Source organism: Somniosus microcephalus, chromosome 19 (genome assembly GCF_052327205.1).
Source record: "Somniosus microcephalus isolate GS21.2 chromosome 19, FLI_Smic_1.0, whole genome shotgun sequence".
In the NCBI taxonomy this organism is placed as follows: domain Eukaryota; kingdom Metazoa; phylum Chordata; class Chondrichthyes; order Squaliformes; family Somniosidae; genus Somniosus; species Somniosus microcephalus.
Window position 1 is genome coordinate 16,683,202 of NC_141005.1, and position 26,184 is coordinate 16,709,385.

A 26,184-nucleotide genomic window follows, 5' to 3' on the forward strand; every position below is an offset into this window, starting at 1 on the left:
CAGACCTGATGCCGCGTGTCATGGGCGATGTCGCAGCTTCCATTGCAGCACCGGCGGAAGCCGCGCAATGTCTTAGTGCTGTAATGCAGTCAATGGTTGCTGCCATTGCGTCTCAGACTGCTCTCATGCAGTCTCAGCTTGATATCACGCAAGCTCTGACTGCTGCCACCATCACTAAGTCCACCACAGTCCACTGGGGATCTCACGGTATCGCAGCAGGCCAGCAATCTGTGCTCTAGCAGATTGCTAGGGATGCTGAGGTGCTGCCCCAGGGGAGTGGCAGTGGGTCAATGGAGCAGGAACCTGCTGCCCTCTCTCAGGATGACAGCATTCCTGCTCCCACCACTGCCACTCTGCCATTGCCCTTGTCGCTGCCTGTCATCCAGCCAGCCCAGACTGCTGCCACCCATGCTGAGGTGGTGCAGTTTACAACCGGGCCTTCCAGGCTCAGAGCTGGTCGAGGGCGTCCTGCAAGGCCATCTGTAGTCTCTGGCACCGACACTCAGCAGCCTTCCACCAGCCCTGCTGCAGCCACTGGGGAGACACTACGTAGGTGCAGTAGAGTAGGAAAAGGCAATGTAAAGAGGGGAAGTAAGGGTTTGAACAAGGGTGATTAGTTAATATTGTTGTTGTATGAAGTATTTACTGAAAGTTGATAAATGTATTAATGGAATTTTGCAGAATTTGTGCTGTCTCTCATTTCAGCTTTGCACTGTAATATGGCATGTGAATTGGATGGAAAGATGGGGATGTGGTGAGCAACCGGGATAAGGGGTAGAATTTATTGGAACCGCAGTCTGATGAGACCTTCCAGAAGGCCGATCGAGTGGCTGCCTCCTCCCTCGCTGCTGTTCCTCCTCCTGTTGCTCCTCCTCCTCGTCCTCCTCCTCTCCCTCTTCCTCCTCCTGAGGTGGTCCCGCTATGCCTGGTGGCAATGGCTGGGCCCTCATGATGGCCAAGTTGTGCAGAATGTAGCACACCATGACGAAAAGGGACACTCGCTCAGCCAAGTACTGGAGGGCACCTCCCGAACGGTCAAGGCAATGGAACCATTGCTTGATCACTCCAATGGTCTGCTCGGTGATGCTCCTGGTGGCAGCATGGCTATCATTGTATGAATGCTGGGCAGGGGTGTTGAAATTGCGGAGGGGACTCATGAGTCATGAGATTGGATAGCCCTTGTCTCCAAACAGCCAGCCGCGAGCTTGATGTGGTGGCTGGAAGAGTGCTGGGACACTGATCCGGCACAGGATGAAGGGCTTTGAAGGTGAGGAGTCGCTGTCTGTGGTCGCACACCAACTGGACATTAAGTGAGTGGCAGCCTTCGTGGTTACGGAAGATCTCAGGATTGTTATGCAGTGCCTGCAAAGCGACATGGATGCAGCCAATGGCCTCTATCCTGGCAAAGCCACATGCATGCTCATCCTGCTTCTCTCTAGTGATGGGGAAGGAAATGTAGTCCCGTCTCCTTCGGTAGAGAGCATCTGTGACCTCCTGGATGCAGCAATGTGTAATGATATCAGCAAATAGTGATGATATTTGTCTGTGTTTGATTACTTATGCCTTACAGCATATTTGTCTGTGTTTTTGATTACTTGTGCCTGACCAGCAGAGGTCATGTGAGAGACAAGCAGTCCAGAGGAGTTTTACTTTCAGTTTCATTCTAGATGCATCACAGCATAGTGTGTTCTGTAAAAAGCTGTAGAAAGTCTTGAACAAGACTTTAGATTAAACAACATTCTCTTTCAGAAATGAGCCTTTATTGAACCCAAAAAGAAATCAAAACATGGTGTCAGAAGTGGCTGAAAGAGAAAAAATCTGAAGTTAGCAACTTGATGGGACAGTGAAAGCAGTTGTGGCAAGTAAGCGAAATCAGCTCTCCACATTTTAGCAAGCCAGAAGAGAACATCGTTGCTTACCATTAGAGAATAGCTAACGAAGTGAAAAAATGGAAGGTTTACTCCCACCGGCGACACTTCAATTGACAGGTAATGTGGCTGAAAATTGGAGAAGGTTCAAACAACGTTTAGAGTTGTATTTAGCGGCAATCGGAGCTGACAAGAAAAGTAATAAACAGAAATCGTCACTGTTCTTGCATGTCGTGGGTGATGAAGCGCTGGAGGTGTATAATAACTTCACATTCGCTGTTGATGGAGACAAAATGAAGCTAGATAAAATAATGGAACAGTTTGAGGCCTACTGCATACCTAAATGCAACGTGACCTTTGAGAGGCACAAATTTTTCACATGTGTACAGAAAATCGGCGAGACTATTGATCAGTATGTGACTGAACTGAGAAACCGGAGCAAATCGTGTGAATTTGGGGGACTCACAGACTCACTGATAAAAGACAGACTGGTGTGTGGTATTCGAGATAATGGTCTAAGGGAAAGACTGCTAAGAGAGCAAGATCTAGACCTGGGAAAAGCCATAGCACTGTGTAGGGTTACAGAGACTGTGAAGTTGCAGGCAAAGGAGCTGTTCAGTGACAGTAGCTGCAACGTGGATGCAGTGAGAAAGAACGGATACAAACCATTTAACAAAGAGAGCGCCAATGTGAAAAAAGAGACGTGGCCAGCAAACAAAAATGAAAGAGACAATCGGAAGTCATGTAGTCGACGCGGTACACAGCATCCACCAAGAAAGTGTCCAGCATATGGTAAAACATGCAATAGATGCAACAAAAACAACCATTATGCCCGTTGCTGTAAGAACCAAGCGCAACAAAGCAAGGTCCATACAGTAGATGAAAGCGTGATAGAGGAATTCAATGTAGATGTTGTGTCTGAAAACAAAAAAGAAGAAAGAGACTGGATGTTGACACTAAAAGTGAATGACATACACATTCCATTTAAATTGGATGCTGGAGCACAAGTTAATGTGATATCAGAGACCGATTTTAAGAGAATTAGACCCAAACCAAAGTTACATAGAATACAAGTGAAAGTGACCGGATACTCAGGTACTGATATACCAGTGAAAGGAAAATGCATTGTCAAAGTAACACACAAGGACAGAGAGCACACGCTAGCATTAATCGTGGTGCCAAAGGATGTGCAAGCCATACTAGGTTTAAAAGCCTGTGAGAGACTGAACCTGGTAAAGAGAGTCCTCGTTGTGGAAAGCGAAGGAGAGACAGTCTATGATGAACTCATGAAAGAGTACAAAGACCTATTTAAGGGTCTAGGCTGCATTCCAGGAGAACACACGATCAGAGTAGATAAAAGTATGACACCGGTCATACATCCATGCAGAAAAGTTCCGTTTGCTCTTCAAAAGCAACTGAGTGGGTGAGTTCCCTCGTCGTAGTGGACAAAAAGAATGGAAAGCTCAGAATTTGCCTGGATCCAAGAGATCTAAACAGAGCAATAAAGAGAGAGCACTTCAAGCTTCCTACACGTGAGGAAATCATGGCACAGTTTGCAAATGCAAAATATTTCAGCAAGTTAGATGCGTCCTTAGGATTTTGGCAGATGAAGCTGGACGAAGCAAGTTCAAGACTGTGCACGTTCAACACTCCATTTGGCAGATACAGATTCCTAAGGTTACCATTTGGCATTGCCTCAGCTCCTGAAGTGTATCACAAGACTATCCATATGATCTATGAGCACCTGGAGGGAGTTGATACATCAATGGATGACATCATAGTATGGGGAACCACGAGAACTGAGCATGACGAGAGACTGAAAAAAGTGCTGGAAGCAACAAGGAAAACAAACCTGAAGCTGAATAGAGAGAAATGCCAGCTCGGGGTGACAGAACTGACATTCGTGGGAGATATCCTTAGCAGTGAGGGCATCAGACCAGATCCCAGAAAGGTGTCCGCCATTGAGAATATGCCAAGGCCACAATGCAAAAAGGACGTGCAGAGGTTTAATGGAATGATCAACTACATGGGTAAATTCATATCCAACCTCTCAGAAAAGATGGCGCCACTGAGAAGACTAACTGAAAAGAACATAGAATGGGAATGGAATCATGAGCATGAGAAGTCATGGAGCGATCTAAAGAAACTGCTCACAGAGGAACCAGTTCTGAGGTTTTATGACCCAGCGAGACCCATCAAGATATCATCAGATGCATCACAGAGTGGGCTCGGTGCCGTTCTTCTGCAACAATATGACTACTGGCAACCTATTGCATATGCATCGCGCTCAATGACAGACGCGGAGACGCGATATGCTCAAATAGAAAAGGAGCTGCTCAGCATCACATACGCCTGTGAAAGATTTCACCAGTTTGTGGCAGGACAAGCAATCAGTGTAGAGACTGACCATAAGCCCTTGATTGCATTGTTCCAAAAGCCACTGAATAGCTGTCTGCTTAGAATACAAAGAATGATGATCAGGCTGCAACGCTATACACTGAATGTTGCGTACACACCGGGTAAGCTGATGTATACAGCAGACACGTTGTCCAGAGCTGTTGACCCAAGTGAGCCCGCAAACACCACAATGGATGAAAAAGTGAACGCCTACGTGGACATGATCACAAGTGCACTGCCCATAGCAGATGCAAAAATGGAGCTCATAAAGACTGAGACAAACAAAGATGAAACAATGAGACGACTGAGAAAAAGCATCTTGGATGGATGGCCCAACATGAAGCAAGACTGCTCACCTGATATAGCAGAGTACTGGAACTGCAGGGCGGAACTATCAGTGGTCGAAGACATCATCTACAAAGGAAGTAAAATAGTTATCCCAAAGAGTCTGAGAAGAGAGATGCTAAAAAAGATCCATGGAGGACATCTGGGAATCGAAAAGTGTAAGAAAAGAGCACGAGAGGTGATGTACTGGCCACGAATCAACCAAGATGTGACAAATGAGGTGTCAAACTGCACAATATGCCTGAAATATCGAGCAAGCAATCCGGTAGAACCACTAAAGCCACACCCAGCACCAGACAGACCTTACCAGAAGGTAGGCGCTGACCTATTCGTATGTCAAGGGAAGGACTATCTTGTCGTCACAGACTATTACTCCCTGTATCCAGAGATTTGTAGACTGTACACCACCACTGCAGAAGCTGTGATAAGAAGTATGAAAGCCATATTCTCCAGATATGGCGTGGCAAGCGAGGTCTTCACAGACAACGGACCCCAGTTTAACAATGCAAATTTCCGACACTTTGCCAAAGAGTGGGACTTTGTCCACACAACATCAAGTCCTCACTATCCACAGTCCAATGGACTAGTGGAAAAATCGGTCCAGACAGTGAAAAGACTGATGTACAAGGCAAAAGACAGTGGAACTGACTTCTACCAAAGCATGCTTGTATACCGCACAACGCCGCTCGAGTGTGGTATGTCACCAGCCCAACTCCTGATGGGACGTCGGCTAAGGTCAAACCTACCCATCCCGGAGAACCTCCTGAAAACAAAAGAGGGGGAGAAAGTGAGGAAGTTCAAAGAGCAACAGAAAGAAAAGCAAAAGTACTACTATGATAGAGGAACACAAAACCTACCTGAACTCCACACTGGTGACCAAGTAAGGTTGAAAGACAAAACAAACACATGGACTCAGAAGGGAACTGCCCTGAGTGAAGTTCAACCAAGATCATACACCATTCAGACAGATGAGGGTGCTGTTCTGAGAAGAAATCGTCGAGATCTTCTCATGGGACCAGCCACAGCAGGTCAAGAGACTGATACTGGTGAACAACCTGATCACACAGCTGAGAACCAATCATCTGAGGCAACAACTCAGATTCAAGGACAATCAATCAGAAAATCCTCAAGACACGTGAAGCCTCCTGAGAGACTCATTGAGCAAATTTAAGGACTATTGTTAAAGAAGGAAGTAATGTTATCTTATTCTTTCTTCAAGTTCTAGTGTATTGACATATTTCATGTGAACACACAAAGCAAGGGTAAAAAACCTTGATCATGATAATGATAATGTAACTTCATTAAATGTTGTTAGTTAAAAGTAAAATACTTTTGTTTTAAGAAAGGGAGATGTAATGATATCAGCAAATAGTGATGATATTTGTCTGTGTTTGATTACTTATGCCTTACAGCATATTTGTCTGTGTTTTTGATTACTTGTGCCTGACCAGCAGAGGTCATGTGAGAGACAAGCAGTCCAGAGGAGTTTTACTTTCAGTTTCATTCTAGATGCATCACAGCATAGTGTGTTCTGTAAAAAGCTGTAGAAAGTCTTGAACAAGACTTTAGATTGAACAACATTCTCTTTCAGAAATGAGTCTTTATTGAACCCAAAAAGAAATCAAAACACAATGGATGGTGAACTGCAAGATGTTAGATATGTCTCCTGCTGCAAACTGGAAGGATCCGCTGGTGTAGAAATTGAGGGCGACGGTGACCTTGACTGCCACTGAGAGAGCCGTGGTGGTCCTGATCTGAGGTTCGAAGTCTGGCTGCAGGAGGTGGCAGAGTTCTGTGACCAATGCCTTGCTGAAGCGGAGCCTTCTAAGACACTGCTCCTCAGTGAAATTTATGTAGGAGAACTGCTCCTGGAATACCCTGGGAGGGTAAGGCCTCCTGTTGAGAGCCCTGTTGGCCCTCCTCCCTCTGGCCACATTTTCCAATATTTGTCTCTGCCTCCGCTGCCTCCAACGTTGATGCTGGAGGACGAGGTCGAGCGCCAGTACAGCCCCCATTAACGCAACCAAGCGTAGGAGATCGAAATCTCAGCAGAATGAAAGTGACACATTTTTAGCAGCCAGAACACTCCTGAAACTAAGAAACATTTAACTCACTGAAAATGGCTGTTTCGCAATGTGAAACTGAGAAGGCAGCATTGATTGACCACTAAAGTGAAACCGGATGTTGATGCCTTTAAATAGCGCTCCTACAGCGGCCCTCTGAATGCATCATGCCTCCTGTTCCTGCTGTTGGTCAGGCCAGGCGCTAAAGCAGGAGGGGGCGGCAGTCAATTTTGCATCTGGGCCATTAACGGGGCGTTCCAAACTTACTGACGGCACAATCTGGCAGCCGCTAAAGGCCTAGGCGCTAAATGTTAGCGCCAGCGCTAAATCCCGGGTGAATGTCATGTGCGATGTTGGATTCACCACACCCTGCCACAAACCCATTAGCGCCGCGCTAGCGCCCCCCCAAGGTGGTAACAGGAGGCGCTAACATGCCATATTTCTCCTCAAATGTTGCTATAGATCAGACCAGACATGAACTCATTGAATGGCGGAACAGGCTTGAGGGGTTGAATGGCCTCCTCCTGTTCCTATGGTTCCCACATAAATGCAAGTTATTTCCTTCACCTTTCTGGTACAGCAACTTCAGGCAAGGGGCAGATGTGCGCTTAAACGCCAACATCCAAAAGTTGCTGCCCGAGTTGCGGTCGTTAGCTTCACGAAAACAGCATTTTGCTGTCTGCCTCACCATTGGCAGCCATTGAATGATGTGAAGTTGCTGTATTTTGCGCAGTAGATACAAACTAAACCCACCACAGAGAGTTAAATCTGGTCATTACAAGCGTAAGTGCCCCTTTAACAAAGTGCTAATTATTCATTACTGCCAATCAACCTCTCTGGCACTGAAAATTAACTATTACTAGTGTGGTTTTAATTGTTGGGAGATTTTTAAAATGTCAAATTAAAAAAAAATCTTTTCAAAACGTACTTTTCCTTTCTGTCTCTTTATTTTTCTCTTTCTCTTAATGCAATCTTTCTTTCCCTCTCAATATTTCTCTGTCTGTACCTGATTTGACATTATCTAAATGGTGAGAGATTGCAGAGCTCTGAGATGCAGAGGGATCTGGGTGTCCTAGTGCATGAATCGCAAAAGGTTACTATGCAGGTACAGCAAGTAATTAGGAAAGCTAATAGAATGTTATTGTTTATTGCGAGGGGAATTGAATACAAAAGTAGGGAGGTTATGCTTCAGTTATACAGGGCATTGGTGAGACCACATCTGGAGTACTGTGTGCAGTATTGGTCTCCTTATTTAAGGAAGGATGTAAATGCGTTGGGAGCAGTTCAGAGAAGGTTTACTAGACTAATACCTGGAATGGGCGGGTTGTCTTATGAGGAAAGGTTGGACAGGCTAGGCTTGTATCCGCTGGAGTTCAGAAGAGTAGGAGGTGACTTGATTGAAACATATAAGGTCCTGAGGGGTCTGGACAGGGTGGATGTGGAGAGGATGTTTCCTCTTGTGGGAGAATCTAGAAGTAGGGGTCACTGTTTAAAAATAAGGGGTCGCCCCTTTAAGGCAGCGTTGAGGAGAAATTTTTTCTCACAGCGGGTCGTGAGTCTTTGGAACTCTCTTCCTCAGAGGGCGATGGAAGCAGAGTCTTTGAATATTTTTAAGGCAGAGGTAGATAGATTCTTGGTAAGCAAGGGGGTGAAAGGTCATTGGAGGTAGGTGGGAATGTGGAGTAATCGGATCAGCCATGATCTTATTGAATGGCGGAGCAGGCTCGAGGGGCCGAGTGGCTTACTCTGGCTCCTAATTCGTATGTTTGTATGTTCACCCCCTTTAATTCACCTTCCTTCTCAGTCCTTCTGCTGTTTATTCTTTATTGGAATTCTCTACCCCAGAGGGCTGTGGATGCTCAGTCATTGAGTATATTCAAGACGGAGATCGATAGATTTTTGGATACTAAGAGACTCAAGGGATATAGGGGTCGGGTTGGAAGGTGGAGTTGAGGTAAAAGATCAGCCATGAATGTTGAATGGCGGAGCAGGCTCGAAGGGGCCGAATGGCCGGCTCCTGCTCCTATTTCTTCTGTTCTTATCTTCTCATATCTCAGTCCTTCAGTCTGATTGGTTAAGGAGATGCCCTGTTGCATTCCCCTGTTCACTCAGGTCCCAGATGCCCTGTTGCCCTCACTGTGCCGTTATCAGCTTGTACTTTTGGCAACTTTGTGGGCAAAAAGGTTATGAGCTGAAGGGTGCAGGGGCAAGTCTGACGTCGATAGATGCCCTGCTACAGCAAAATCTGGCCCAATAACTCAAGTGGCGCTGTTCCACTGCTGCATCTTGTGATTTGAACAGAGATCCTCTATAATGAAATGGCTCGTAGCCAATCAGATTATGCGTTTCTAAATAGCTACACACGAAACTGCCATCCATGGTTGCAACATTGATTTAAGGGCAGAAGATTAATAGTCATCAGAAGATCTGAAAACATCAGTAAGATTTCATTAGTGCAGACATCCCCATATTATTAGCATCAGACTTCCGCAGAGAATATCAATAATACTTAGCAGCAGAGGTGTCATCAATGTCATTGCATTGGGAATGGAATGAGATTAAAGCTGGGGTGGCACATTCTCACGCTTCTATAGGCCTAGTTTAAAACGGGGAGCAAAACTCCGCTGTTCCATTTCATTCCCGTCATTATTTCATTTGGCAGCCGTTTTCCTTTCAAATGCTTCATTTTAATTTTAGTAAAACAACGGTGGCTTTACTTTCAGAAACAGCTGACATACACAAAGCTTACTGGCTGGCGGTTCGGGATTTATGAAGTTGACCATAAGCTGGCACATAGATCATCGGGATGGAAAAGTGTACTGCAGCCCGTGAAGTCGGAGTTTAATAAGACTAGAAAATGACGGTGCCCTCACCTCTATTTTAGTCCAGAGCTAATTTGGCTGTGTTTGAGCATCAGCACAAAACCAATGCGCCCTGAATATGAACACTTACTCGGTAGTAGAACCGCAGCTCGACCTCAGATGGTGACTCAGAAATAAACAACAACTTGTATTTAGACAGCGCCTTTAATGTAGTAAAATGTCCCAAGGCACTTCACAGGAACGTTATCAGACAAAATTTGACACCAAGCCACACAAGGGCAGATGCTTGGTCATAGAGGTAGTGTCATGAATCATCATGACTCATGAAGTAACACTGGGTGGCCAGCTGGTGGCGCCGTCCAAGGAGTATAAATACTCGGCGTGGGCCCAGCTTGCTCAGGGTGTTTCTGTAACCAGGAACTAGTGATGTAACTAGAATCTCATGGTTTTGAAACAGTTGATTAAAGCCTTGTTTTATACTCAAACCAAGTGCTCAGTCGTCTTTTTAAATCAGGTAGGTTTTAAGGAGCGTCTTAAAGGAGGGGAGAGAGGTAGCAAGGCGGAGAGGTTTAGGGAGGGAATTCCAGAGTTAGGGCCTCGGCTGCTGAAGGCACGGCCACCAATGGTGGAGCAATTAAAATCAGGGGTGCGCAAGAGGCAAGAATTGGAGGAGCGCAGAGATCTCGGGGGGTTTCTGGGGCTGGAGGAGATTACAGAGATAGGGAGGGGCGAGGCCATGGAGGGATTTGAAAACAAGGATGAGAATTTTAAAATCGAGGCCTTACTTGACTGGGAGCCAATGTAAATCCATTTAGCACAGGAGTGATAGGTGAATGGGACCTGGTGCAAATCCAGAGCACCATCTGGCTGGAAGTGCATTAAAAGTTTATATTCCAATTAAAGAGCTGCATTGAGTTGCCTGATCTCAGCCCAATCAATGGTAATAGTGCCACAATTGGACTGATGCCAGAGAAAAAAATTTAGCCATGATCCCCGTTCCTGATTGCTGTCTATTTTTTTATTCGTCTATGGGATGTGGGCATCACGGGCAAAGCCAGCATTTATTGCCCATCCCTAGTTGCCTTTGAGAAGGTGGTGGTGAGCCGCCTTCTTGAACCGCAGCAGTCCGTGAGGTGAAGGTGCTCCCACAGTGCTTGTTAGGGAAGGAGTTCCAGGATTTTGACCCAGTGACGATGAAGGAACGGCCAATATATTTCCAAGTCAGGATGGTGTGTGACTTGGAGGTGGTGATGTTCCCATGCACCTGCTGCCCTTGTCCTTCTAGGTGGTAGAGGTTGCGGGTTTGGGAGGTGCTGCTGAAGAAGCCTTGGCGAGTTGCTGCAGTGCATCTTGTAGATGGTACACACTGCAGCCATGGTACACTGTCAGTGGAGGGGGTGCCAATCAAGCAGGCTGCTTTGTCTTCGATGGTGTTGAGCTTCTTGAGTGTCATTGGAGCTGCACTCATCCAGGCAAGTATTCCATCACACTCCTGACTTGTGCCTTGTAGATGGTGGAAAGGCTTTGGGGAGTCAGGAGGTGAGACACTCGCCGCAGAATACCCATCCTCTGACCGGCTCTTGTTGCCACAGTATTTATGTGGCTGTGTCTGACAGCAAACTGGGCTGGAAGTCTCTGTGGGCTTTGGGTCGGTGATGGGAATGGCCTTGGCTATGGTGCCCCCGGCAGTTGAATAGCATGCCAACTCTCGCTGCCAAGGCCACTTGGGTGAGGCGGCAGGTTGGAGACAATTGTTCTTTATAAACCCATAGGAGTGAATTCAGAACCTGTTATAAAGTCACCTGAAACTTGGGACTATTTTAAAAGAGACAAAAAGAAAAAGTAAAGAAAAAATTATTTCAATTTAAAAAAAATCTCCAACAATAATAAAAATCTGAAGGAAGGAGACGGCACACTTGTAAGAGTTCATTTTCAGTGCCAGAGAGGTTGACTAGCAGTAAATAAGGCTTACCACACCATTAAAGGGGTACTTGGACTGGAGTGGACAAGCCCTAACCTTGTCTGGCGAGTTTAGTCCGTATATATATCTCAGATACGTACAGGAACTCGACACCGCTCCATGCAGTCGGATGATGAACCCGGTGACACGGTGCTGGTATCGCGCAGCCCCTGGAGGAGCGGCACATCTCAGGCAGCAATGTCTGGATTTCCGCCTATAACCGCTCGTGTGCGGCCGCCAGAAGTTGCTGTCGGATTTTCACGCAAATAACGGTGAGCGCTTTTATCTTCACCGTTGTTTCTACAGCAGAATCCGGCCCCTTATGCCAGAAAGACTGGAAGCATCATTCTGAAGAAAAACGACCCTCTTAAGGCAGCATAAACAGACCAGATATATTTGCCCTGGGATCTTTGCTGTCAATGGGAATACATACTTGAATATGTCAATCTGTTTTTCTATATTGTCTATTTGTTACTAGCACAAGACCGGCATATTTCAGTTATTATTCACAGAGCTATTTTATGCTGTTTACACAGTCTCGTTATGATTTTCTTTATTTTCCTCATTTGTTTTAACCTCTAATGTATACGTGCTGCACTCGAATCCCTCCCCTGGGCACATTTTCATCCCGGTGTGTAAACGTGCGCTAAATAAAGTAACAAATAAATTGGTCTGTTCAGCCTTTGGTCCTGTTCTTCAATTATCCAGCCTACGCTGCATTCACGACGGCCTGTCCATTAGCACTTAAATTAAATTCCCCGAGAAGTCAGCTGCTGACTACCTTTCTAAACATGCCTGAAAAATCCCAGTCAGAGTAGGAATTCTGTGGGGACCACTCAGATAGGAAGCAGTTTGGCCTCTGTTTCCTTTCCTTCTCTGCCTCCCTTCAAAAATGCCTTCCTGGTCTGCTTAATGGGGGCCCTCACCCCTCAAAGCCCCAGCATCCTAAGGCACAGTGTTGTCGTTGCTAAGTTTAACACAAACGCAGCTTGGGAAGATCAAAACAGATTTGGTAGAGACACAGTGGCAAGTTTTCAGCCAATACAACAAGCCGTGTAAGCCTGTGTCGAATCAGATTCCCCCACCAAAAAAACCCCATATAGGCCCGGATTTTGCAGTAGGAATATCGATGAAGCTCTCGGCGCTCACCGTTATTATGCAGTCAATTGGGCAGCAACTTCCGGCATCCGTACGTGTGCAGTTAAACGTGGAAAAACAGAAGTTACTGTCCGAGTTGCCCCACACCTCCACAAGCTATGCTACACCAGCACCTCGCCGAGAGACTTGGCATTGAAATCCATGGATGTTGTGAAGTTGCTGTACTTACCCACTAGGTACCCACTAAAAGCCAGAAAAAGTTAGGGCTCGGCCATTCAAGTGTAAGAGAATTTTTAATGGCGTGATAAAGCATAGCTCCTCCCAAACAACTTCTCTGGCACTGAAAACTTACTTTCACAAGCGTGGAGTCTCATTCCTTCAGATTTTAATTATTGTTAGAGATTTAAAAATATTTAAAAATTAAAATTATTTTTAAAAACTTTTTCTTTTTGACCTCTCTCTTAATCCCATCGTTCTTTCACAGAAACCCCACAGTGCAGATAGAGGCCATTTCGGCCCATCGAGCCTGCACCGACACATATCCCACCCGATCCCCGTATTTAATCCCCCTAACACTAAGGGTCAATTTATCATAGCCAATCAACCTAACCCGCACATCTTTGGACTGTGGGACAAAACCGGAGCACCCGGAGTAAACCCACGCAAACACAGGGAGAATGTGCAAACTCCACACAGACAGTCACCCGAGGCCAGATTCGAACCCGGGTCCCTGGCGCTGTGAGGCAACAGTGCTAACCACTATGCCACCATGCTGCCCTTTCTCTCTCTTTATTTTGCTTTCTGTACATGATTTGACATCAAATTAAATATTCTACCTTACACTTCCTGGTTTAGACTCTGCGCTGCTCAGTGAGGATTCTTCACGTGATTGGTTAAAGAGACACGCTGTTGCTTGCCCTGTTCAGGCAGGTCCCAGATGCTCTGTAGAGGGTGCCGTGCTGAATCGGACTCCTGATGACCATAAGTTGCCGTGCAAAACTCAACGAAAAGTCTGTGGGGCAGCTGTAAGTATAATGAACAATGAACGCCGTTCGCTCGCCACTGACCGCAAAAATCCGGGCCAAAATGAAGCCTGCACTGGCAGGCCACCTGCTGCATAAAGCCCACAGGTAACTAAAGTAAGTATAGTATTGGATACATGGTAAAATCTGACCCCCAAAAGCCGGTTTTAGAGTTAAACATCATTATACCTGTTAACAATATATGTCCTTTTACTATCTGGTATCAATAGAGAGGCATGGGGAGAGAGAGAGCGAGCAAGTGGAAAGAACTAGAAGTGTGAGGAAAAGATGGTGGTGTGAGAGAGAATGCAAGAGAAAGAGAACATTCAAAGAAGGAGTGTGAGGGAAAGGGAAGGAGAGAAAAGACAAAGAGGGACGGCATGAGAGAAAGAAAAAGTGAGTGAAAGAGGGTGAATAACTGTGTGCGAATGTGAGCTGAAGGGGATGCAAGAAAAACAGGGGAATAGAGGAAGTATGAGGCACATCGCAGATACAGCAAACTCACACTCCAATCAACAAACAAGTAAATCTGATTGACCTGAGCTTCGTTTACTTAATAATGGGACTTTTGGCCTTAGAGGGCTGCATACTCCACCTATGCAGAATAATGCATTGTGTATTGCATGGTATAACACTCCTTATAACATAGCACATCATCTGACTCACCATGAGCAATGTCATAGGAGATCTACTAGTATGTATGTATTCTATATATCTGTGTAGGATCTGCAAAATTAATATTGTCAGATAAGGGTCCTTTGGCAGAAGAGGCCTTTACTTTTAAAGACTGTTTTAAAAGAAGCCCAGAAAAGGGACACATAAAATGGCCGCCAGACCCCGTGACTAGCTTTCTGGACACTTTAAAATGGTTCCTGCAGTCCCCAGACAGCCTTTGTGGATTCAGCCCACAGTAAGTTCTGGAAGGCCGTTTCGGAGAAAACGAAACCAGACACAACCACATACATATGGATTGGATGCAGGTCCAGTCAGATCGGCCTGTAGATAAAGGCCATCTAAATGTTTACCCAGACAAAGGGAAACAGTTTTATATTCATAAGGGGAGCATCAAAGACCTATTAAAGACATCAAGAAGACATTCAAAACAATACAAGATCATTCCAGACCAGAGATGGCCATCACCGGCCATCCCGAAAGCAGTTTAAAAATAATAACTACCCCGTTGTGATACAAGCCCGCCAAAAGTTAAACAAAGACTAACCTTGATTTGGCGGGAGATAAAGGCTTCTCTTGAGAAGTATATTTGGAGTCCCGGGTAGCCATCGGGGGCGATCAGCCAGACGCGCTTTTGAGCTTGTCCTTTTGAGAGCCGTGGAGGAACGTCGATCCAGAGACCAAGAAGGTGATTCGAGTCTGCATCCCGCCCCGGGGTAACCATCGGGAGATCATCGGCAAACCCCGGGCTGTTGACGAGACAAAGGACAGCAGCCCTACAGAAGAAATCTAGCTGAAAATGGTAATCAGCTAGACTCTGCGAAGAGACCTCTTCAACCATGGTCAAACAGGTGGTCGCCGTCCAGGCCTGCCAGTGTCCAGCCTGTCCGTGACCTTCGCCTCGAGGAAGAAGAGAGAGTGTTGCAACCCGCAGCGCTGACCACGTGGAGACAGGATGCCTGAAAGGATCAAAACGCAGACCTGTTTCAAAACTCTATACTTTCCAACTGGATTGGTGAGCATGTTTCTGGCCCCTCACAATCTGATCCAGCTAGGCTTAGGGGGTGGGCATTTAAGGGGTAATGAGTTGTTGTCCCTCGATGTTCCGTGTGTTTCCCCATTTCATGATGACTTTTGTAAAGTATAATATGCCTGTATCTATCTCAGTTAGTAATGTATTATGAATTTGTTTTTCCTTCCCATGTACCTTGTTATTGATTTGCATTTGATTTGTTTTTCTCTATGCAATAAAATTTCATTTTGTTTCCATTAAACCTGGCCTATCGAGTATTCTCTGCATTGTAGTTCCTGCATCAAAGTCCAGTGTCTAGAACCTAAGGGGCGAGTGGGTCGAACCTAAGGGGCGAGTGGGTCGAACCACTCAAGGTTTTACTGTGCAAGAGAGAGAGGCCTCTAGAGAGAGAAACCTCTGCGATCGAAAACCCCTTACATCTGTACACAATTTTGCATCTAGCACACCTCAGAGTGTCATACTTGAAAGTGTGTGTCACATTTGCACGAGATTGGCTCAATTTTGAGGTCTGGTACCATAGTGGTTATGTTACTGGACTAGTAATCCATGAGACCTGGACTAATGATCCAGAGACATGGGGCAGGATTTTCATTGGGCCGTGGAGTCAGGATTGGAGGCGTTAAAATCCCAAAATCAGGGGTCCCAACCCCTTCCCACACCCAAACCCACCTCCATGCCAGTTTCAAAGGAGGCGGGTACCCGCCCCGCACTGGGACCCGCCTGCCCGAGTGCCAACAGGTAGTTAACAGGCAGTTTTTAGCCTAATTCCTATTTTTGATGTTGAAGTGTGGGATTCCCGACGGCTCCAAGCCACGCCAAGTTAGAGGAGGCGGGCCGTCGGGTTGAAGGACTTGGAGGGGTCGAGATGTCAGTGTTCAGGTGAGTGATGTGTGCATGAGTGCAAAGGTAAGTGTGTTTGGTGTGTCTAAAGTGATTAAATAAGTTTTACATACCATTTCTTACCTTTTCAGCCTTCCTTCCTTTAGGTTCTGGGTGTTCCTCATCTCACCGGCACAGAAAGCAGAATGGCTGTGAACTGTCAAAAGTGACAGCCTTCAGCTTTCTGTGCAGGAGAGATTTCTAACTGAGTCTATGGCGAAGGACTCAGGTTAAAAGCTCTTGACAGATGAAATTTCAGTCTGTGACGTCACCTGTTGCCGGGTGGCCCTTAATTGGTCTGCTGAGACCGCTGGGCGGGCTCAACAAGGGTCAATCAAGTTAAAATCGCGTGGATTGGCCGCATCTCGATGGAGGTGGGACTACAACCCCGAAAGTTGTAGTCCCGCCTCCAACCCGACTCCTGAGTTAAATTCCTGCCCTATGAGTTCAAATCCCACCACGGCAGCTGGGGAATTTAAATTCAGTTAATTAAATAAATCTGGAATAAAAAGCTAGTGTCAGTAATGGTGACCATGAAGCTACTGGGTTGTCATAAAAACCCATCTGGTTTACTAATGCACTTTAGGGAAGGAAATCTGCCGTCCTTACCCGGTCTGGCCTATATGTGATTCCAGACCCACAGCAATGTGGTTGACTCTTAACTGCCCTCTGAAATTGCCAAGCAATTGTATTCAACAAATTGTCTCACCACCACCTTCTCGAGGGCAATTAGGGATGGGCAATAAATGCTGACCTTGCCAGTGGTAATGACATCCTGTGCATGAATAATAAAAAAAATTGTTGCACTCAAAACAGTAACAGTTAAACAGATAGCGAACAAGTTAGATAAAGAAAGCTACTCATTTCCTGCTGGTTTCTTCTGACCTGGAACCAGGATTTACAAGTAGCTGCCAATCTGCAACAGCAATTCGCCTCTGTGTGATCTTACGATGTGCTTGTTTACAGCAATCAGGCTTTATGGTATTAAAGGGCTGACTAGGCTACCTTGAATCATAGTACTGTCATTATAAAACAGCGTATCATCCAACTTAGCACAAGTAACTCGACTGCCAGTGCCCTATATTACATTTTCCTATCTATTTAAGCTACCACAGATGGAAAAACCTCACAGTCTGTCTAGTATGCATTTTCTGTCCTTTACACTTCAGATGTCAGTCACACGCGGTCTAACACAAATGTCTGTGTCACGCTTACCGAGTTCGACCCACCTCAATTCAGATATCTCCACCTGATGGGGTGATATGCAAATGTAGAAGTCTGCTGCAGTGATATGCAAATTGTAGTTCAGCCATATGCAAATTTCTCAGCCAGGAGAAGGTGAACCAAGGCAATATCAATCAAGTCACTCAAACGACGTTTCGAAAAAAGTCCATCAGACACATTTCTTCTTAGCCAATGTCTCTCCTCAGCAAGTCAAAATGAGATTTGTAACATAATAAAAATGTACCAAATTTACATATTTCACAATAACACGTTTAAACTTAATTATAAAATTGGGTTTTTTTTTTGCTGTCCTTGAGTACGTTGATTAATGTTCTTACCTGAGGGAATTAGCATCTTTCGAAAAGAGCTTGGAGTTAATATTTTTTTTTCCCCAGAGCTGTCACTCTGTCAACTGAATCCAAAACACAAGTGTGTGAGCATGTGCAGCGAGTCCAATTTCCCAGTGTGCGCCAGTCGGAGTCTCAAATGGAAGGCTGCATATTCTGATGGTAAAAAAGGATTTCCGAGTACCTCAAAAAGGGATTTGAAAACCAATTGCAGATCAGCTTTTTTCAAGTAAAGCTCCACGTTTATTATTAACTCCCTATTCCCGGCTCATGACGCAGGCAAAATACAGCGGCTGCAGGAAATCGGAAATAAAAACAGAAAAGGCTGCAAATACTCAGCAGGGTCAGGGCAGCATCGGTGGAGAGAGAGAGAGGGAAACGAGAGTTAACGTTTCGGGTCGATGATCTTTCGTCAAAAACCAGAAAAATTTAAAGAACAAAAGGGAAGGTCTGTGAAGGTCTATCAACAACAACAACAACTTGTATTTATACAGCGCCTTTAACGTAGTAAAACGTCCCGAGGTGCTGCACAGGAGTGTTATAAGACAAAACATTTGACACCGAGCCACATGAGGATAAATTAGGTCAGGTGACCAAAAGCTTGGTCAAAGAGGTAGGTTTTAAGGAGCACCTTAAAGGAGGAACCTTCCTTTTTTGTTCTTTCCTCCCCTCCTCCCTTTCCCTGCCCCCATGTACTTGATTAAAACCTGTTACATCTCTAACCTTTTCCTGGTCGTTTATTTAATTTCTGTTTATGGGATCTTGCTGTGGACAAATTGGCTGCCGTGTTTCCTATGTCACAACTTCAAAAGTAGTTCATTGGCTGCAAAGTGCTCTACCACAGAAGACAGCTGAGGCCAATTCATTAAATATGCTCAAGAAGGAGTTAGATATATTTCTTAAGGCTAAAGGGATCAAGGGATATGGGGAGAAAGCAGGGACAGGGTACTGAATTTGGTTGATCAGCCATGATCTCATTGAATGGTGGAACAGGCTCGAGGGGCCGAATGGCCTACTCCTGCTCCTATCTTCTATGTTTCTATGGGATGCCCTGAGGTCGTGCAAGGTGATATATATAAATGCAAGTCTCTTCCTTTTTTTTCTTTTCATGCAGGCAAAGGAGGCAACTTCAGTATCAACACACAAAATGGCCTCTTCAATCAGGTATCCATTTCAGAGTTGCCTTGCAGCAGCTCTTACTGCTTGTAATGGGCCTTGAAAGGGAACTGACGGCTTCTTTTGAGGACACTTCAGGTGCAGTTTTTTTTGTGACAGATTTGAGGGACTAACCTTTAAAAGTGCAATTTTCCTCTGTTTACATCAACAACTTGTATTTATATTGCACTTTTAACGTCGTAAAACATCCCAAGGCGCTTCACAGGAGCGATTCTCAAACAAAATTTGACACCGAGCCACATAAGGAGATCGTGGCCGGAATTTTCCCCATTAAAAAAAAATTGGTGGGTTTGGGGCGTGGAGGCAGTTAAAGTGTTAAAAATGGGATTCCCGACCTCATCCCGCCTCCAACCCACCCACTTCCGGTTTTGCCGGAGGTGGGATGGGGGGCGACCAACCCGCTCCCAGGGGGCGGTACCTCAATTTAAATATTGTAATAAGGCTGGAAGCCTCTGTTCCCTTGTTCAGTTTGTGTTTAACTGCCTGTGGGCAGGTTTCACACAATACGTGAAACCCGGCAGTTAAACCGAGGCGGGGACTGCTGCATCCAGGAGGTAAGTGGCTTTATACCTGGATCCAGGGTCCCAATGAACCCCAACTCCCGTGATCGGAAACCCCCACAAAGGCCTCCAAACCACTCCACACCCCGCCCAGGCATCCCACCCCAATGATGATGAGGCTGGCCACGATCCTCCGGTGGCCGGCCCTGATCCTTTCTCCCCACCCCGCTGATCCCCGGCCGTCTCCCCCACCACCCCCCGGGCACCCCCTCCCCTCCCCCACCCCCACGATCCTTGGCCAGCCCCCCTCTCCGATCCCTGGCATCGGCCAATCCACTAGCACCCCCCCCCGGGATCCCTGACCCCTGCCGATCCTCCCCCCCGATCCTCTCCCCCGCTCCCCCGATCCATGACCCCGCCCCCTCTGACCCCAGCCGATCCTCTCCCCCGCCCCCCCCAATCCTTTCCCGTCCCCCAGGATCCACAACCCCGCCCCCCCTGACCCCGGCCGATCCTTTCCCCAACCCCGGATGATTGCTGATCCCCCTCCTGCGATCCCTCCCCCAGACCGGCCCCTCGCTTCTGAGGCCTACCCGCCCGCAGCCAGCCAGCCTCTCAATCTGGCTGGCTGCGGACGGGAATCCAAGGCCTCACATTCAAATCAGGCCCTGCCGTTAAAGTCGGTGCCCCGCTCGCCTCGGAGGCCCCAGTCCCCAACCCGCCTCCCTTGAGAAAATTCTAGCCATTAGGACAGGTGACCAAATGCTTGGCCAAAGACATAGGTTTTAAGGAGCGTCTTAGAGGAGGAGAGGTTTACGGAGGAAATTCACCTTCTTAAACACATAATCTGAAATCCTTTCCTCCATCACGGTTCACTCATCCAAACCATTGTCTACTGTATCGCAACCTTGTTGCCAGTGTCCTGCCGCGGTCGTCATTTCTGTAGGGGGTTTGCAGAGGCGTGTTTGGTCAGTCAGCTTTGCCTCTGACTACCTTCTTTGAGCGGTTCGAATCGCTCACCCCCTAGGTTCTGGACACTGGACTTAGGTACAGGCAGCGATACAGAAAATCGAGTAGACAAGTGGTTTGGTGTAAAAGACCAAGATTTTATTGAACTGAAAAATTATAACGATCTTACATGAGAAAATTACTGGTACAGCACACTACAGACATAAAATGCTTATACTTAAAGGGAATGGGGAACACACGGCACAATCGAAGAAAAACAACTATATTAGCAATCCCCTTAATTCCCACCCCCTATACCTAACTAGATTAGACTATGAGGGGCCAGAACTTCATGCTCACCAATCCAAGAACTTGTTACATTTCAAAAAAACAGTTGAAGGTTTTGGGTTCACTCCTTGTGCACTCTGTGGCTTGCCGACGTCACGTGGTTCCAGCGCGCTGCAAGGGTGCCGTCCAGGTAAAACACCCCAATATTAAAGTCTCTGCCTGGGTATTTTACCTCGCAGGACGGGCTCTTCTTCAGTTGATGTTCTTCCTTGGTTGGTCCTGTTGGGTTGAATGAGCTGGACTGAGGGCCCGTTTATTCGAAGCCCCACGCAGTCTTCTTCATACAACCCGTCCTGGTTGTAATCTGGCAGCGAGTTGAGAGGCAGGAGGCAGGAGAGAAAAGGCAAGAGAGAGAGTGGCTTCCTGCTGGGCCCATAGTTATACCCCCATCGGGAGCCCTTATCTGCACGCCAAATTAGTTCGGTCCTTTGTCTGATTTGGGTGAGCTCGTTTAAATGTTTAAAAATGTTTATAAAAATGACCTGTAGAGTGATAGTCGTTATGTCTAAAGTAGCCCTGAAACCCTGGCCGTTGTTAAAGACAAGTTGTGAATTGCTCCCATTCAGGCTTAATGTCTCTGGTGAGCGGTTCCCGATTTAAAATGCAGAAAGCCTAATGGCTTGATGGAGCCCATTCCCACTTGAGGACTGGAATGTTAGTCTTTTGTCCATTTCATCAGTCTTTACAAAATCCTTGATTAGTTTAAAACTTGAACTCCTTGACCTGCTTACTTTGCAAAACCTTTGTTTTAAAATCGCATTTGGCCTGGTCACCAGGTTTACCGCAGCCATTTTGGGTGCCCTGGTTTTAAAATCAAGTCCATCCAGGGTCCCTTTGATTAATAACTTCAGGGAAATGTTGGAATTTTGAGAACCTTACATTACCTGGTTTCTATTTATAAAATAAATAAATGCAGCACACATAACAACTGGCAGTCTGAACGACACCTCCATTATCCTGAACAAGTTCCAATAAAGTTCTAGGCTGTTATAAATCTTCATCGACGACAGACAAATATATTGACGTGCAGTGCTCACCTCCCCCCACAATATGTTTGGATTGAGCGTGTATATTCTATTAAATTTTTCCCCTAACAAATTACGAGTTGTCCAAAATGAGCTCAATATTTGATATATTTGTGCAACCTTCTGGGATTACTGGGTTTCTTTCAAGCCAAGGCCAGTCATTCAAGCTCAGGGCCTCCAGATCAGAGCCGAGAAGTCAGTCACCCATGAGCATCATTATTATTAATATTATCTATCGATGGTACATTTTAGAATGTCAATGGAGGTTAAAAAAAGCCAAACTACTGTAACTGGTTACCTGTGTAGTCGATTAATCACCTGGCCATGTTCCTCTAACAATCTTTAAAATCAGACTGCAGGCTCTATCTAATTGTGTTTGCTTCAGCAAAAATAAAACGGTCCCTTGAGTTTATGACGTGGCAGTGGCTTGAATGGAAAGGAGAGAAGGCGAAATTTTAACAATTAGATGTATTTATGCTCAGAGTCACACAATCCTTCAGGATCAAGACTGACGAATCTTGTTTACTGTGATTGTTCTTCAGTTATAATTCATGGGCAGGCATTCATATAGTTTCCATTATATATAGTAAACATTGTTCAGTGACTGTGGACTCATTAAAGACAGATGAAGGTGAGACTATAATGGACAATAAGGAAATGTCAGACTTGTTGAATAAACACTTTTACTGTAGAGGAAGAGGAAAATAATGCCAGTGGTACAAAGGAACCTAAAAAGAAATCAAGGGGAGCAACTTATTGGATTTAACGTAATTTTAAAAAAAGATAATGGGGAAAATAATGGGACTTAAGATAGATGAGTCTTCAAGATCTGATGGTTTCCACCCCAATGTATTAAAACAAATAGGTAAGGAAATTGCTAGATGTTGGAATTCTGCCTTTTGCCTGAAAATTTGCAAATGTCACTCCATTATTCAGAAGGGAAGGATTGAGGGAGAAATCAACAAATATAGAAAAAAATATACAATACAGATTTCTCAGGACACACAATGCCCAACCCGAGAAGGAAAGAGATGTGATGAGCCCCTGTGATCCCGTCATAGACCAATTTGGAAACCTGGGGGTAATGTTGACTTTTGGCGCAAGTGTCTTACTTCAATTATATAGGGCCCTGGTGAGACCACACCTGGGCCTAGAAATTCATTGACGCCACTTTTGGGGCGCTAAAGTGGGGCGTCCGCTAAAGTTAACGTCCGCCTCCAAATCTAGGCCACTTCTCCGATATTCATTAGCTTCGCCCTACTAGTTCGGGCGAGCGCTAAAACTGCTGTTGGACGCCTCTCTTTGGGCGCTAAGCCGGAGGTGGTGATCGATAGCGCCTAGGCCGGGCGCAGCGCAGGTGCGGCCATCTCGTGACTGACAGCAGGTACCATGGCGCCGGCCAGCTCTTAAGGGGGAAGGGTCGACTGTGTCTGCTGCCACGCCCTGGATAGTGGAGCCCTCCAGCTAGGCCTGAACACTGCTGCTGGACCCAAATAGCGCCTGAAGACATGGAGAAGGCCCGTGAACGTGCGCAGCGCTTCTCAGAGCGTGATCTGAGTGTGCTGCTTGCTGCTGTGGAGAAGAGGCGCCATGTTTTGTACCCGGACAATGGCAAGAAGGTGACGGTCCGCGTCTACAGGAGAGCCTGGAGGCATGTCGCCAGCAAGCTGTCAGCCAACAGCGACGTCCCCAGGACCGGTGCCCAATGCCGCAAAAAGATAAATGACCTCACACGCATTGTCAGGGTGAGTACCCTTTCCAATGACCTCCTCATCCTTGCATGTGCACCTCACATTATGGGCAAAGGGACCTGAAAGCTCTAATGGCCAGCCTTCATCCAGCAGCTATGGCACAGGCATGAGCATCAATTGCACATTCTGCACTGAACACACTGGCCAAGCTATTCCACCATGGGAGGCAGTGCACACAAGATCACGGCGACACACTGTACTTAGAGGCCGTCCTTTCTCTTGCAGGCCAAGCTGGCGAATAATCGCAGGAGCCGGACTGTGACCGGGGGAGGACGACCCCATTTCCAGCCACTCACCGACCTGCAACATCGCGTGGAGCGCCTCATGGGTCGCCGGGTGATTGGGCCCATTGCATGTGGAGATGCCGACCCTGTTCTGGGAAGCAATGGTAAGGACATCACCTTTTGCACCTCTCTTGTCCCACATGCGCATCAGATCTACATCCTTTGCCACTGTCCGACCAATGCGCTGAATGCCACCACTCATGCATCCCGCACTGACGCCCTCTCCTCACTCTGAAGCTACTCTTGTGCCTTCCTGCTTTCAGATGGTCAAGAGGAGGTCCCTCAACTTGCCAGTGACAGACCCTCCGAGGAGGAGCAGGAGGAGGAGCAAGAGGAAGGCGGCCCATCAGGGGAACCCTCAGCCGCGGCCACCCAGGCCAATGTAGGGGACACGTCTTCCCTGGAGGGCAGCGTGGCGGGAGTGTCGAAGGGGAGGGGAGCTCCTGGGACCTGCGTGCTGCAGAAAGGCGGGAGGGGGGTGGAAGCTCGGCGGCCTTCTCCCCAGAGGGGGGATGCGTCGGAGGGGAGTCCAATTGCTGGGCCCAGCGGCCTCCAGCAACGCAGGAAGGGTCGGCCAGCTCGGTGGCCTTCTCCCCAGAGGGAGAGTCCGGCCTCCAGTCAGGAGATGCTCTTCGCCGAGGAGCTGGAAGGCCTCGAAGACTTGTCCGCGGACTCGGAGCGCCAGCACACGGAGCTCATGGCGGTAGAGTCACGGTTGCCTGAGTCCATCGATTCCCTCTCTCGGAGTGTGGCCGAGTTCGGGCCCTTAGAGGCCACCAGCCGGGCGGAATACCGGGCAGATCTTGTAGCGACTGGCCAGGTGATTAGTGGTGCCGTCCAGTCACTGGCTGCTCTGCTGCGGGCAGTGAACAGGTCAACACGGGCACTCACTGCTGCCACACTCGCTGTGTCAGCCAGGCGTCGCCAGGGCACCCGGCGCGCTGCAGCAGCACATCGGTCTGTCCCTCGGCAGATTGGTGCGCATGCTGCAGTGCTGGCCCGGGCGAGTGCCAGTGTCTCAGGCGACCAGCGAGCGCCTGCCATCCGCCAGCTTGCCGCCATTCCTCCAGCCGCCACTGCCACTCCCCCAGTGGAGCTGCCAGGAGCTGCTGCAGCGACTGATGCTGGCCAGCCACAGCTGCAGCAATCAACAGCCGGCCGCTTGACGCCCAGACCTCGACTAGGCCGACCCCCAAGGGCATCTGCCGTCACGACATGTGCCCCTCAGGAGCCTGCCCCCAGCCTTGCAGCAGCCAATGGCCTTACTTTGAGGCGGAGCAGCAGGGCGGGCGGGGCCACCCAAAGATGGCCAAGGCATCGCCCTAGCGGGCCAAATATTCGAATGTGTGGCCATTTGTGTTTGTTTCTTGAGGCCGAGAATTAGATGTTAGTTTTTTGAAGGCCGATGATGTGATGTTTGTTTTGGACGAAGGCCGAGAATGACAGCCATTTTAGTTGCCCTATTTTGTTAATCCTCCCCAGGTTGTGGGAGCGAGTAATGTGTTTGAGTGTTTTTTGTGGGTTTCCTCTGTTTTTGGTTTACATGTGGGAAGGGCCCAGAGTTTGTACAATAAAACATTTTATTTATTCACATTGTCCATGTTTGATCTTTGAAGTGTTTGTTGCTTTAACCGGCTGAGGGCTTGCGGAGCGGCTGCAATCATGTTCTATCATTGGCGCAAGCCATTCCCTGACAGGGGGCCTAAAAGTGACGTTCAATAAGCCGACGACGGGCGGCCCTTGGACCTTGTGCGTCCCTCCTGGGCTGGTACTCCTTGTCCTCGTCGTCCTCATGCTCCTCCTGCTCCTCCTCCTGAGGTGGTGGTCCAACGTGAGGTGGCAGTGCCTGAGTCCTGCGGATAGCCAGGTTGTGCAGCATGCAGCAAACGACGACGAATTGGGAGACTCGATCCTGCGAATACTGGAGGGCTCCCCCGGAGCGATCGAGACAGCGGAACCATTGCTTGAGCACGCCGATTGTTTGTTCTATGAGGTTCCTCGTCGCTTGATGGCTCTCGTTGTATGCCTCTTCAGCAGGGGTCGTGGGCGCGCGGAGCGGGGTCATGAGCCAGGTACACAAAGGATAGCCTTTGTCCCCGATAAGCCATCCTCTTGGGGGAGGCTGTGCCTGGAACATGTCAGCCACAGTTGTCTGTCGCAGGATAAAGGCATCGTGGCTGCTGCCTGGAAAGCGGGCATTGACAGCTAGGATGCGCTGCCTGTGGTCACACACCAGCTGTACATTGAGGGAATGGTAGCCCTTCCAGTTGCGGTAATCCTCGGCATGCTCAAGAGGTGCCCGCAAAGCCACATGCGTGCAGTCAATGGCGCCCTGCACCATGGGGAAGCCCGCTATTCTTGCAAACCCCACTGCACGCTGCTGCTGCTTGTCCAGGGTCATGGGGAAGGAGATGAATTGATG

The 26,184-nt window shown here is 47.4% G+C and overlaps 1 protein-coding gene across 1 annotated transcript; it reads left to right on the forward strand.

The window, feature by feature from the left end:
- Positions 1 to 19,961: 19,961 nt before the first annotated feature.
- LOC147103576 (uncharacterized) lies at positions 19,962 to 25,351 on the forward strand. Its single transcript, XM_086012019.1, has 3 exons — positions 19,962 to 23,472; positions 23,704 to 23,866; positions 24,026 to 25,351. The coding sequence occupies exons 1-3, from the start codon at positions 23,236 to 23,238 to the stop codon at positions 25,144 to 25,146; spliced, it is 1,521 nt and encodes a 506-aa protein (XP_085868145.1). The 5' UTR covers positions 19,962 to 23,235; the 3' UTR covers positions 25,147 to 25,351.
- The last annotated feature ends 833 nt before the right edge of the window (positions 25,352 to 26,184 follow it).